Source organism: Abramis brama (assembly GCF_963993115.1).
Source record: "Abramis brama genome assembly, chromosome: 1".
Lineage (NCBI taxonomy): Eukaryota > Metazoa > Chordata > Actinopteri > Cypriniformes > Leuciscidae > Abramis > Abramis brama.
In genome coordinates this window covers 64,903,379-64,918,206 of record NC_139963.1, presented here as the reverse complement: position 1 = coordinate 64,918,206, position 14,828 = coordinate 64,903,379, and the positions used below count along the sequence as shown (strand labels likewise).

At 41.5% G+C, this 14,828-nt stretch overlaps 1 protein-coding gene across 1 annotated transcript in view; it reads right to left on the bottom strand.

Moving 5' to 3' along the window:
• LOC311078436 (uncharacterized protein) overlaps positions 1 to 14,828 on the bottom strand; it is a 50,102-nt gene that overhangs the window by 3,177 nt on the left and 32,097 nt on the right. Inside the window, exons 4-5 of the mRNA XM_084107228.1 lie at positions 1,886 to 1,948; positions 1,723 to 1,797 (exon numbers count right to left, since the gene is read on the bottom strand). Of these exons, the coding sequence (XP_083963354.1) occupies positions 1,723 to 1,797; positions 1,886 to 1,948 (138 nt within the window). The remainder of the gene's footprint in view (positions 1 to 1,722; positions 1,798 to 1,885; positions 1,949 to 14,828) is intronic.

Below are 14,828 nucleotides of genomic sequence, written 5' to 3'. Positions count from 1 at the left end.
CAGGACCAGTGATGAAGAGGGCTCTGAACTGGACGGAACCAGCGGCGAAGAGGGCTCTGAGCTGGGCAGGACCAGCGGCGAAGAGGGCTCTGAGCTGGACGGAACCAGCAATGAAGGCTCTGTGCTGGACGGGACCAGCGGTGAAGGCTCTGTGCTGGACGAGACCAGCGGTGAAGAGGGCTCTGTGCTGGACGGGACCAGCGGTGAAGAGGGCTCTGTGCTGGACGAGACCAGCGGTGAAGAGGGCTCTGTGCTGGACGGGACCAGCGGTGAAGGCTCTGTGCTGGACGGGACCAGCGGTGAAGGCTCTGTGCTGGACGGGACCAGCGGTGAAGGCTCTGTGCTGGACGGGACCAGCGGTGAAGGCTCTGTGCTGGACGAGACCAGCGGTGAAGAGGGCTCTAGCTTGGCGGGCATGTCGCTTGCTGTCTCAGGGGCGGCGGGCATGACGCTCTCAGTCTCAGGGGCGGCGGGCATGACGCATACTGCCTTGGCTTCGGCAGATTTGGCGTGAAGTGCGGGCTCGGCTGGACTGGCGTGAAGTGCAGGCTCGGCTGGACTAGCGTGAAGTGCAGGCTCGGCTGGACTGGCGTGGCGAAGCTCAGGCTCGGCAGGACTGACGTGGCGAAGCTCAGGCTCGGCAGGACTGACGTGAAGTGACTCAGCCAGCAAAAGAGCCTGGATTATATACTTTTGAAGATTCCAGCCAGGGTGATGAAGTGGCATAAGGGAGCTGATCGGCTCGGATAGTCCTCCACGGAAAAATATCATTAGGCATACTTCATCGAAAAATGCCAAAGGTGCCAGCTCAATAAAGTCTCTCACGTACTCCTCTATGGGCCGGTCTCCCTGACGGAGACACATAATCTGTGCCGCTGGATTCATGGTGGTCATTGCTGCTGGATCTGGGTGCGGCGAAGTCTTCTGTTACGAAACTGCTCAGAGACACGAAGTAGGAGATCCAAATGCAGCTTTATTGGCTGGGGCAATCCAGAGGCGTAATCCAAAGTACAGGCTAGGGTCATACACAGGCAGGTAGTCAAAACAAACAAATAAACAAACAAACAAACAAAACAGGCAGGGACCAGAGGCAAGAGAGTAATCCAGGGAACAAGGCAAGATATCCAGAAAACCAAGAAACATGAAACCAGGGAAAATGCTCGGAAATGCAGACTAACAGTACAACACATACAAGACTTCGCCGTGAGTGAATGAATGAACATGGTATAAATAGACAGACTAACAGGATGATGAGACACAGGTGAATGCAATCAGTGAATAGGTACAGGTGAATGTGATCAGTGATAAGTGATGAGTCCGGGCAGTGAGTTATGGGAAATGTAGTTTGTGAGTGATAATAGGAGAGTCTGGTGTGGAGTGCCCTCTGGTGGTTCTCAAGGGCACTCCAGCTGGTGACCGTTACAGTTACTATATTTAGACTCCCTTACTTTCAAGCACTAGTGCTATAATTAAAAGAAATAGTTCAGAATAGAGACTCACTCTGGACACTATTGAGCGTCACCTTGCAAAGACCTCCAAAAAGCAAATTACAAGCATCAGTCTATATTTTTTCTTTAACCAGTAATGGCAGCTGTGAAGACAGCCCAAGCTTTACAAGTGGGCCAAAAGCTGTTTAAGCAGATTTTCAACAAAAAAAAATATTGTTGAAGCATTAAAATGAAAAATAAAAATGATTGTTGACTTGATAACTCGAAAACTCACCAGCTCTTTTTCTGCAGATCAGCCAGAGAAGAGTAAGAAGGAGAACAGTGACTGCAGCAACAGAAATCACTATGACTGAAGAAGAGATCGAGCACAGAGTCAGAGACGGACAGGGCAGATTGGGGACAATTATAGACAAAGACAAAACACTGTGATTATGTACCTTTAGTGTCTGTAGTCGAATGATCCTGAGAGTCTGTGCCTGGTGCTGTCATATCAGCTTGAGCTGAAAAGGATGAATGTTAGTTGAGATGCATCAAAATAATATCCAGAATGAGAAGAAGAAGAGGTGAGGCGTAGCAAACATAGCAGCTTAAACTTTATTTTACCAAACTAAAGAGAGAAATCCAACATGAGAACACACACATCAAAATCCCCAGATTTCATTTCACTCTGCTCAGAGTACACATGGTCCCACTCTAAAGAGTGTTAAAGTTAAGCCGGGTTCACACTGTGCGATTTTGGCCACGATTTGGCCGCCTGAGACAAATTTTCCAAATCTTAAAAGATTCCTCTGAACCTAGACTAAAATCTGAAGTCTTTGATCGTTAGTTTGACATGTTTACCGACAGCCGATTAATGACTGTTGCGGTAATATTTTACCTTAGACGAAATTCTGTCAGTGTTAGAAGATTTGACTCTCAGTCCTGCAGTGACTTTTGCTACGACAACCATCCAATTGTCTTTGTTTTTTCAAGAAAAGCCATGACCAAAATTAATGTAAGAGATTTCTTTGGAGCCACCATTTCAATCCTGCGTGTAATGGAGATCACTGTGAACGTATGTGCCATTGATTGATAATGTAAAACGCCAGACGAGTTTTCTTGCGTGCATCCATTTTTAACTCGTCTTGACTTGATTTGACGATAATGATGACTGAAATCTTACCGTATGACATGACTTACAGCAAGGATCAGGTTTGTACAGTCTGGCAAGCAACAATCTAAAGGATTATTATAAATCACAGAGTATGAACCCTGTCTTTACTCTGAATCAGAGTTAAAGTTAATGAGATAATAGTGATTAAAGGATTAATTGGCCTCAAAATGAAAATTTCCTGATAATTTACTCACCCCAATGCCATCTAAGATGTTCATGTCTTTCTTTCTTCAGTAGAAAAGAAATTAAGTTTTTTGAGGAAAATATTTCAGGTTTTTTCTCCACAAAATTGGCTTCAACGGCAACCAGAATGTTGAAGTTAAGATCAATGCCGTGATCTCTGTTCCACCATAGGCGCGTTTCCATTACAGATTTGCGCAAAACTTTCGCAATTTTTTTCTAAATGTCGACAAAAAACTATTGCGAAATGACGGCGTTTCCATTAACGGATGTTATGCGACTAAAACGTATTTTTTTCCTCTCGCGATAAGTAAAATCATTCCAAAAACCATGACAACAGACGTTGGTGGGTTTATGTACTATATCCCAGCCACTGCACTGGCCATTATTATTAATCGAAGGAGACGTATGTGTGTTATCCAATCATTAATGGTAAGGAACGACCCTTATTATACTGTGAGCGGCACATATGAGGAGTTTCTGGGTGTTTCTCCCTCATTTCTGCTTCGAGGTCTTGATTGTAGCCGTGTTTCCATTACAGATTTGCGCAAATGTTTTGCGCTATTATCAAAATATCGATAAAAAACTATTGCGAAATGACGGTGTTTCCATTAACCGATGTTATGCGACTAACACGTCCTTTTTTCTCTCGCGATAAGTCATTCCAAAAATCACGGCAATGGACGTTGGTTTATATAATATCACAGCCACCGCATTAGACATTATTATTATCAATCGAAGGAGACGTGGCGTGTTATCCAAGCATTAATGGCAGGAAAGACCCTTATACTGCGAACGACACATAAAGCCTAAGCAGTTTCTGGGTGTTTCGCCCTCATTTCTGCTCCGATCTTTGATTGTGGCATTTATTTGAGATTTAGAATCCAGTATTCCTATAGGCTAATTATTGTTTCTTTTATTAATTTAATAAAGAACTCTGTCTCGTATTCTGTCCAAACGATCCATGTAGGCTACTTTTGTGTCACCAAAATTTTAATTTGAACTGGCTAGACCAACTGCTGCGCAAAAAAGTAAATATCGACGAATTTTCAGATTTTTTTTTCAGTTTATGACTTTTTACCCCTTTATTAAACATTTAAAATTTTCACAAATTAATATGGAAAACATGTCGATTTTACTGGTTTTCTAAGGCCAAATTAGAACCTGGAATTGATGTTTTTCCCGCAGTGCTGAATGAGAAGAGCCATTAATATTATTAATAAACTATTGTTTTGGCTAAAATCACATCTCCATCTCCGCTGTTAAGCAGGCGGATTACATAATCAGAAGGTATTAGCCTTCGATTCGAATTTGTTCGTTTTAAAGTGGACATTTCAAGCTTTAGCCTACATTTTGTTTCAGTTCTCGCGCTCCAGTTTACGGAGATCATGAAAGTGCGTCTGATTGTTTTATTTTATTTTACAAAAGCACAACGTTTTCTTGTTATTGTGAGTTTACACAAATAAAAGTAGTTGAGAATAATGTATTATTATTTTCTGTATGACCAGAAATGATAGAGTATTTTAAGTTGTTTCCACTGTTGATAGGAAAATGCAAGTGTTCGCGCACGCGCCTCCGTGTCATGCAGTGCGCGCTCCACACTCAGCTTCCTTTTTTGCATAAAAGCGTCTTCTAAATATAGCCTATTAAATGTTATAATAAAATAATATAAAATTATTATTATTTGTGTAGCTATACATGGACCTCAAACACACCGCGTCTTCTAAGTCAGGTGACTGTAAATGCGCAAAAACTGTTTCCATTGCAGTTTTGCGAAATATTCCTTTTTCGAATTGCCTGAAAAACCACCTCATGAGAGGGTAAAAACTTTTTTGCGATAAACGGGAGTTTTTGCGAAACTGACGTGTTTCCATTGTGCGTATTTTCAATTCGCAATTTCAATTTGCGCAATTTGAAGGGTAATGGAAACGCGGCTACATGTCTTTGAGGTTTAGAATCCAGTATTCCTGTAATTATTTTGTCTTTTATGAGTTTAATAAAGAACTCTGTCTCGTATTCTGTCCAAACACACCGCGTCGTCTACGTCAGGTGACTGTAAATGCGCAAACACTGTTTCCATTGCAGTTTTGCGAAATATTTATTTTTCAAATTGCCTGAAAAACCTCCTCATGAGAGCGTAAAAACTTTTTGCGATAAATGGGAGTTTTTGCGAAATTGACGTGTTTCCACTGGGCGTATTTTCAATTCGCAATTTCAATTTGCGCAATGTGAAGGGTAATGGAAACACTGCTCATGATGACGCAATGCGTAGCGCGTCACAGACCAGCACAAGACGAACAATTGTGGTTAAAAAGTATATACATTTTTTATTTTTATTTTAAAAAAGACAGATCGTTTCTCTAGACAAGACCCTTATTTCTCGACTGGGATCATGCAGAACCCTTTGAAGCACTTCAGAGCCCTCTGAAACTGCATTGATTTGAACTTCAACATTCTGGTTGCCGTTGAAGCCAATTGTGTGGAGAAAAACCTTGAAATGTTTTCCACAAAAAACTTTAATTTCTTTTTCACTGAAGAAAGAAAGACATGGACATCTTGGATGGCATTATGGTGAGTAAATTATCAGGAAATTTTCATTTTAAGGTGAGCTAATCATTTAATTAAGTAATGATTGATCATTAGTGATGAACGCCTGCTGTTAACAAGCAGAATCACTGAAGAAAATAGAAACACAAGAACTACAACTGACTTCAGCCACAGCTTTAGATTAAATCAACTGAAGATAAAAAAAGACATTAAGGCCCTGTCCATACGAACACAGGTATTTTCAAAATTACAGCTTTTTTAATGCCCTTCATCCACACGCAAACGCAGTATCCGGTCTCTGAAACCAAACCTTTATGAAAACTCCTGGCCAGGGTGAAGATTTTCAGAAACTCCGGTTGCAGTACTTGTTGTGTAGATGGTGAAACCGTAGATTCTGGCTTGTGACATCGGAATTGGTAATAACATTTTTTCCAGGCTTCTGATTGGCCAACAGGGCTTTAGGGTTAGGGTTATATCGCCACCTGTTGGTTTGGCATGCTCTTGACAGTGCTTCATAGGGTGTTTTTGTGTTTTCATGTGGACGTGATTTTTTTTTTAATGGAGGTGGAAAAACGGTTTAAAATACTAAAAATACTGCGTACGTGTGGACTAGGCCTCAATCTCTGAAAATTAGTGATGGGAAGTTCAGATCATTTTACTGACTCTCTCGTTCCATTTCCTTCATCAAAATGACTAAATCTTTTTGTTCATTTAAGTAACTTTAAATGTTATACTTTTAACCCTTTTGGATGTTAGTTTAAAATATTCTAACTGACCACCAGCCTGAGTTTTTCAAGGCAACTGTTATTTAGAACCTGTCACTTTATTCTTTCCATGGTAACACGTCATTGCACAGAGCACCAGCCAACGCGCGAAAGCACATTTGAGAATTTAGCAGTTGATCACGTGATGCACTGACCATTCTAAGGGATCAGCCAAGACTGATCACACCAGTGTGATCGTACGTGCAAAAGGTTTAACAGGTAAATTCCCTGAAAACATCCTGCTACGCAATCTTAATCATATTTTGAATTAATAAATCGAAGAAACGTGGAAACAGGTTGTATCAAAATGGCATACTAACGTCCGTGAAACTCAATCCCAATTGATAAATTATAAAATTCTTAATAGATGTTACTGGACTCCAAGCAGATTGGCCAGAATTAAATTAAGAGATACTGCATTGTGCTGGCGGTGTAAAAAAGATATAGGAACTATGGTTCATATGTTATATGAATGTGACATGGTGGAGGAAATGTGGGAGAAAATTGTACAATTTGTTAATAATATTTTTTGCCTGTCATTATATAAAAACCCTGCCTTGTGTATGTTGGGTATTATACCAGAGGATATGCCTATATCTCGACAACAGATGCTATGGTGCCGTTTAGCTGGATGCAGAGTCATTCTTAGACATTGGAAGTCAGACACACCTTCCTCATATGATGAATGGTTGGACCTTATGTCAAATATTGCTAGCTATGAACGTGTGATATTTAGAGCCTCAGCCCGTCATGATTTGTTTATGAAAATGTGGGGTCCCTTTCTCTCCCTAACTGAAAATGTATTATAAAAAGAGAGAGAGAGAGGAAAAAAAAATATATATATATATTCCAAATATGTCTTATCTGTGTTGTAACCTGCTATAGTCCTGTAAAGTCTAAACATCATTTATTTTCTTCTCAGAGACCTAACTCTTTATTGATCTGTATAATTGTTATTTATTTTCCCTTTTATCTGTTTTATTCTGTAATTTTTTATTTTTATTTTTATTTTATTTTTTTATTTTGAGGAGGGGGCATTAAGCTGGGTTAAGGGGTAAGAAAAAAAAACTAAAACATGTCATTGTTAACACTTAATTTCTGACTGATGTTCATGTTCAAAAAAAGCAAAAAAAAAAAAAAAAAAGCAAAAAAAAAAGAATTAAGAAATCATTATAATGCAGCCAAAGATAATTTACAACATAAATATTTAATTTACCTTCCGAGTCTTTGGTTAATTTTTCATGTGACAGACGCAATGAACGGATCGTCCCATCACTACAGCAGAGAAGGATTATACAACTCCACAAACATCATTACCAGCTTCACTTATTAGTAACCAGACTGACTTTATTTCTGTCATCCATTTACAGAAGCTCTTATTGAGAATTAACGGAGGTTTAGATGTTTTATTGAAAATGTCTAGTCACCATTATGGCAGTTTGACTCTTTTTTTTTTCCAAAGAAAAGCAGGGAAAAAGATGATATACAACAATACTTTTTTGCCACAGATCAGAGATTCAGATTCAGAAATACATTACAGGATTTTTAGACACAAACAGACATCAAGATTCAACATATGAATCTCAACAATGGTGACATGCTTCATGGCGCAATGCATGCTGGGAGCCACCCAAAGAGTTTTATACTCATGGCTCCCTGCATGCATTGCGGTATGAAGCATGTCACACCACACAACTCTATATGAGTATGATATTAGACTTATTTTGATACTTTTTAAATATATTTTCTCCAACAGCCCAATCATACATACAGGCCTATATAATGGTGTGTAAAATAAATGTATAATTTATAATTAGCACCATATTGGATACCAAGTGATCAAGGGCTTAGAGCATTTCATTCAAACATATTTCAAGAGTTCACCAGTAGTGGACACTTGTGCAACATTAGCGAGGGATGGGTATAAAAAGTGGACTTAAACACAGCTTTGCCCTGATAGGCTGAAGCAAGTCAATCACAGGCATGTTGGGAGTATGCCAGGGTGATGCAGCGTCTCGTTCCCACTTCAGGGAACTAGGGTTACATACATAACCGAGATGTTCCCTTTCAAGGGAACTCAAGCAGCGTTGAAATGCTGCGGGAACGCTAATACCCACGTCGCCATGTGAGCAAATGTCAGTCCGTGTGAAATCAGAGCGCACATTTGGACGAAAGCACTAGAGCCCAACCGATATCCAAAATGCACGCTGCATTTTTTTAAATATTAATTTATCGGCCATTATAAATGCCGATACCGATAGTTAGGAAAATGCCTAATATCGGCCGATAATATCGGCCCGCCGATATATCGGTCGGGCTCTAGAAAGCACCTACGCCCCAGGAGTGGAGCTGAGGTCAAGATCATAGAACCTGATAAATGTGTGCAGTGAGGACCAGCCTGCCGCATCACAGACATCGTGTAGTGAGACTCCTGACAATAAAGCTTTATAAGCTTTATCGGTACCCTTGTGTTGACTGCTGGCCTCAGCCTCAAAGTGTGTTATAAGAGGGTGTCTCCCCAAAGAGACTTCACTCAAAGGGACGTGGTAAGCTGCTAGTGCCGCCATGCAAGGGGACAGCCCTGCAAAGAATCGCTTCTGCAGGAACTCCAGCACTGCACTCACCGGGTGGTTAACCAGGTCCAACTGGTGTTCTCTGCACCAAGAAGTAAATAATCTCCACTTCAAGGCATATAACTTCCTTGTGGACATAGCTCTGGAGTGGAGAATTATGAGTTGGGCCCCCTCAGAGGCCAAGCCCACAGTTTCCACAGTTTTGGGCGAGGGTGAAAGATCGTCCCACTTGCCTGAGAGAGTAGGTCCCTCCTGATCGGAATCTCCAGAGGAGAGCCGTCGAGGAGAGACACTAGGTCCACAAACCATACTCGGGCCGGCCTGAATCGGGGCTACCAACAGTAGACTGACCCCGTCTCGGCGAACCCTTTCCAGAACTCCTGGGAGCAGAGCAATCAGGGGAAATGAGCACAGACGTGACCTCGGCCACGCCTGCACCATGGTGTCCAACCCCAGAGGGGCTGGATGGCTCAGAGAGAACCACATTGGACAGTGTGATGTCTCCCTGGAAGCGAACAGGTCTACCTCAGCACGACCGAAATTCTCCCACAGGAGCTCCACCACCTCGGGGTGGAGTCTCCATTCCCCGGGCCTTGGCCCCTGCCTCGACAGGATGTCTGCCCCCTAATTTAAATACCCCTGGATATAAATAGCTCTCAGTCAATGAAGTTTCCCTTGGGTCCACAGGAGGATCTGGCGAGACAGCTTGTACAAGGGGCACAAATGCAGACCCCCCGATGGTTTATTTCAGAGCCTGAAACACCACCAAGATTTCTAGACAATTTATGTGCCAAGAGAGGTGATGGTCCTGCCACAGACCTCAGGCTGGGTGACCACCCATGATCGCTCCCCCCAGCCCATGAGTGAGGCATCTGTCGTTAGCGTGACACGACGACAAAGAGCTCCCAACACGGGCCCTTGGAACAGAAACCAAGGTTCTTTCCACATAATTAGGGCACAAAGATATCATCACGTGACCCTGACCCTGATCGTGTGGAGCGGGTTTCCCCTCGGGGAGAACCCCTTGGTCCTGAGCCACCATTGCAACGGATCGTTGATCTCGATGTTGAACCGCTTGTTGCTCCGATAGGGCTAAGATGAACCAGTCGTCGATATAATTCAAAATGCGGATGCCCTGGAGTCTCAGCGGAGCTAGAGCTGCATCCATACATTTCGTGAATGTGCGGGGAGACAGGGCTAGGCCGAACGGAAGAACCCGATAGTGGTATGCTTCGCCCCTGAAAGCAAACCTCAGGAACTTCCTGTGTTGTAGAAGGATGGAAACATGGAAGTAAACATCCTTTAGATCTATCGGTTTAACAGGCGCAGATCTGAAATTGGACCCAACCCCCATCCCAAGCGTTCTTTTGGTTCTTCCGAGCGCGGATTGCTTGCAGGAAGTTCAAACAGTTTGCTTGTAAGCAGAGTTGCCAGAAATTCAGTCTAATTCCGTAAGTAGAAAGGAATAAGCACGAGATTAAAACAAGGTGAGAAGCCGGAGATACGACTAATACAAAAAGCTAAGAAAACAAAAGTAAAACAAACTTGGAGAGGACAAACTTGAAGAAGAAACACATAAGAAGAGATGAGCACCGTCATCTTCTTTTAAGGGAATTCTAGTCCACACCTTTACTGGGTGAACTGACCAATAGAATTCAGAAACTTTGAGTGGGAGAGAGTTCCTTTGTGTTATGATGCAGAGCAGGAAGCAGGATCCAGATGCAGCAGTGTTTTTATTAAATAAACTTGAATTATGACAAAGACTAAGAATAAACTTGAACTAAGACAAAGACTAAGACTCCGGGACAGAACAGGCAACATAACAACATCAAGAACTCACAAAGACTGAACTAGACACAGGGCTTAAATACAAAGGCAAACAAGCTAAACAAGATAACAAAGGGGGCGTGGCTAATCAGAGACACCTGAGAAGACTAATCAACATAACGGGAGACAGCTAAACATGAAAAGACAGGGGAACACATGACAGACAAGAACAAGACACAAACCCGCACCGTGACACTTTGTCTCCTCTTGCATAGTTTATGATGGTGTTAGAATTTGTCATTTCTATTCCAAAAGATGGTAAACATAGTATAATACATTTTATGGTAACCTATATGGTAAATATATTTAGCTTAGGCAAACCGAGAGGTTTAATTTGGTACAAAGATTGATATGTCCGGAAGATACAAACGTAGAGATACATTCTTATTCTTTAAAATAAGCACTTAGAGTTCAACTACCACAACTAGAAAGTCATAATTAGGCTAATATGAGGGGGGAAACATTCATGCATACAGGAATATATCATATACAAATGTATCATTTTGGAATTACTTATATTCTGAGTTAGATGCAAAGAATGCTTGTGTATGAGTATTGGGCATCTCGGAGAGGGCTTTTCCTGCCTCCTGGATTTCTTGCTTCCCGAGAAAGAGGAGTTAAACTGATTGCGATCTGTTTGAAGCTCATGATGGAGCTTGGAGGTGTTTCTGTTAAATTTCGACCCTGTCACAAACGTGTCAAAAGGAGCAGTTTGATCCAGACTCATTGGTACTCAGTTGGTAGAACGGGCCCCTGAGGGCGCCGAGAGGAAACGGGCACCGTGTGATGCGGTGAGATCGGTGAGTCAGTGGCGTCAGGACGACTTCTTAGACAAAGCCTTCTTGGCGAGATCTGAAATTGAACCCCCATCCCCAAGCGTTCTTTCAGTTCTTCCGAGCGCAGATCGCTCGCGGGAAGTTCAAACAGTTTACAGGACTTACCCCTCGTAAAACAGTTAAACCCCTCGAAGGCTTCGCCTGAGAGCGCTGTGTTCCAGTCTTTTTGTGGGGGAGCGCAAAACGCGACACTCTGCTTTTGTTGCGCCCGGTGTGAGGAGCTAGACAATGGCTGGGACTGCTCTTTTTGCCCAGCAGTCCCAGGGACATGGACTCTGAGTGGGAGTAATTTCTGGTTCTCACGCTGACGCTTGCTTTTTCTCCTCTTGGAACCTATCGATGATGGTGTTAACTGAGTCACCAAATAGGCCCAAAGTGGTAAGCGGGGCGTCCAGGAGAAATTACTTTTCTCTCTCTTTCATACCAGAAAAGTTTAGCCGAAGATGCCTCTCCGTGGCCACCAGGGCTGCCATAGAACAGCCCACTGACTTGGCCGTCTCCTTGGTGGCACAGAGAGAAAGATCTTCTGCCTGACAGATCCATTTGCGAACCCCACGACTGAAGTCGCCGCTCTGCCTCGGTGAGCGCAAACCGAACCACCCTCCTTGAAGAGTGATCGGCGAGAGCGCAGCGTTCTTAGTGGAAAACGCTTGCAATGCTCGCAATCAGCCCCCTCAAGAGCTGACTGGGCATGCTGCACTCCCAGAAAAACAACACATAGTTGGTGTGTATCCCCACCCGTAATATAGTGAGTGCAGGGATGAACACACTTCCTATACTTTTGTTTACTCGCCATTCTATATAGTTTTTTTAATATATATATAAAAACTCCTGCCTAGTGAAACTAAGGACAGACAAAAACACTTTGAGACAATATTCAAAAATGATTCACACACTGAGTGCTTGCTGAAGGCACCAGAGGTGTCAAAAGTATTCACATTCATTACTCAAGTAGAAGTATAGATACTAGGGTTTAAAAAGACTTCTGTAGAAGTTGAAGTATCAACTCAAGCTTTTTACTCCAGTAAAAGTATAAAAGTATTGGTTTCAAAACTACTTAAAGTATAAAAGTAAAAGTAATGTAAGGAAAAAAATGCCATTAAGGACAAAAGCTTAGGCCGCGCCACAGGGGCCTATATAGTGCACTACCCCAGCTCCTCAAAAAAACACATTTTTCTAAAGGCCATAATGACTATAATTATATTAAAATGTTGATGTTGAAAAATTTGGGATGATGCACTAGGCTACCTGTTTCAGCCGTATATATGCCCTTAGAAAATTAATTTTCTAAATAAATAAGCTAAATAAGCGGAGGAATCAGGAAATTAATAGGATAATGTATTAAGGTTTTTAGTCTATATTGACAATAAGTAAATTAATTAATTCTGTAATGTTACAAATAACTAATAAAGACATGGTGGCAGTTTAACAGAGACTTAACTTTACTCCGCTCATAGTGCAATGCAATAGTGCAATACTGTGTTGTTCCTTGCTTTTTGAAGAAGCCAAACACATGTCTGCATCTTTCATTAAAGGGATATAGTTCACCCAAAAATGAAAATCATTTACTCACCCTCAAACTGTTTCAATCCTGTATGAATTTCTTTCTTCTGATGAACACAAAAGAACATATTTTGAAGAATGTCGATAACCAGACAGTGGATGGACCCCATTGACTTCCATAGTAGGAAAAAAAAATACTATGGAAGTCAATGGCTACCATCAACTGTCTGGTTATCGACATTCTTCAAAATATCTTCTTTTATGTTCAGCAGAAGAAAGAAACTGGTTTGAAACAACTCGAGAGTGAGTAAATGATGACAGAATTTTCATTTTTAACTAAGTGAACTAATCATTTAACATAAATTAACTGTTGGCATATTTGTTTCACATCAATCCTGTCCAGTTTGTCCTGTTGGACACGACACACAGCAATACTGTCAAGTGTCACTTGTGACCATTGCTCTGAGCCATGTTTTCAGTGTCCTAAGAGCACTGAAACTTCTTTTTTAGTCCAGCTGATGAGACTGGGATGATTTGATCAACAGGCCTCTCATTTCAACAAGACCAGCCTTCAACAGACCAAGCAATGTTATTTTTTCATGTTTTATGGGGACTTTCCATAGACATAATGATTTTTATACTGTACAAACAAACTGTGTATTCTACCCCTCATAGACTAACCTTACCTATCACAGAAAACTGTCTGCATTTTTACATTTTCAAAAAACAAAAGTCTGATTTATAAGCTGTTTTCTGAAAAAAAAAAAAAAATCCCCAAAAGGACAAGGATTTCGGATGTTGACATCTTTGTGGGGATATTTTGACCCTATAATATAGAGTTGCACACACACACACACACTCACTCTCTCTCTCTCTCTCTCTCTCTCTCGCTCGCTCACACACACACACACACACACACAACACTCTCTCTCTCTCTCTCTCGCTCACACACACACACACACACACACTTACTCACTCACTAACGATTATGTTAGTGTTATGTTACGATTGTCATTATATTGTAAAAACGTCTGTCCCCAAATCAATATTTGACGCGATTTGCCCCATATTCTTGAGCACAGAACTGTTGATTTCTCCCTCGCTTACCGCATCTAGGTTTCCTTAGGACTCGGAGGAGTTTTGGCGCTTTGCACAACCAAATGTGACTACAGCCTCTCACAAGTTAGAAAGAAAAGAAAACACAAAGCCAATCAGTTTAGCGATGTGTGTTCAGGAGGCGGGACTCAGATCTATTAACCGTTTGTGTAATTGGCCAATTTTTTTTTTAACGACGACAAGCCGGAATGAAAACAAGCCGAAATGAACTAGGAGTAACGAGGCTATTTTTAAAATGTAAGGAGTAGAAAGTACAGATAATTGCGTGAAAATGTAAGGAGTAGAAGTAAAAAGTCGTCTGAAAAATAATTACTCCAGTAAAGTATAGATACCCAAAATTTCTACTTAAGTAATGTAACGAAGTATTTGTACTTCGTTACTTGACACCTCTGGAAGGCACAGAAGCTAGCGCTGTTGTGATTCAGGGGTGCTTTATAGTTTCCTGGTCGGTGACGTCACCCGTCTATGACATTCCGTCTCGCCATTGGACTGATGCTTCATGACGCACTCACGCAGGGGCGTTCCCGCAGCTTTTCAATGCAGCTCGAGTTCCCTTGAAAGGGAACTACAAACAGGAGTAAAAAGTGTTCAAAAAATTACAAAATTACAAAACATGGTGGATATGCGTTAAAGGTTTGAGTGACTAATCAAAGTTTAACCTGATAGAAAAATATTTATTTAATGTTATCTGTGTTATATTTCATCTGCAATAACCATGTGAACTTTTATAACGATCCATTAGGCTATTAACTTTTAAATCCATCATATTTCATTAATATGAGGAGAGTCTCTGCATGAAAGACCCGTGACTGCAGATCAACGTGCTTCTGCATTTCTCTCCGATACAGTAGGAAATTAAATTAAATGTGGAGGATTTTATC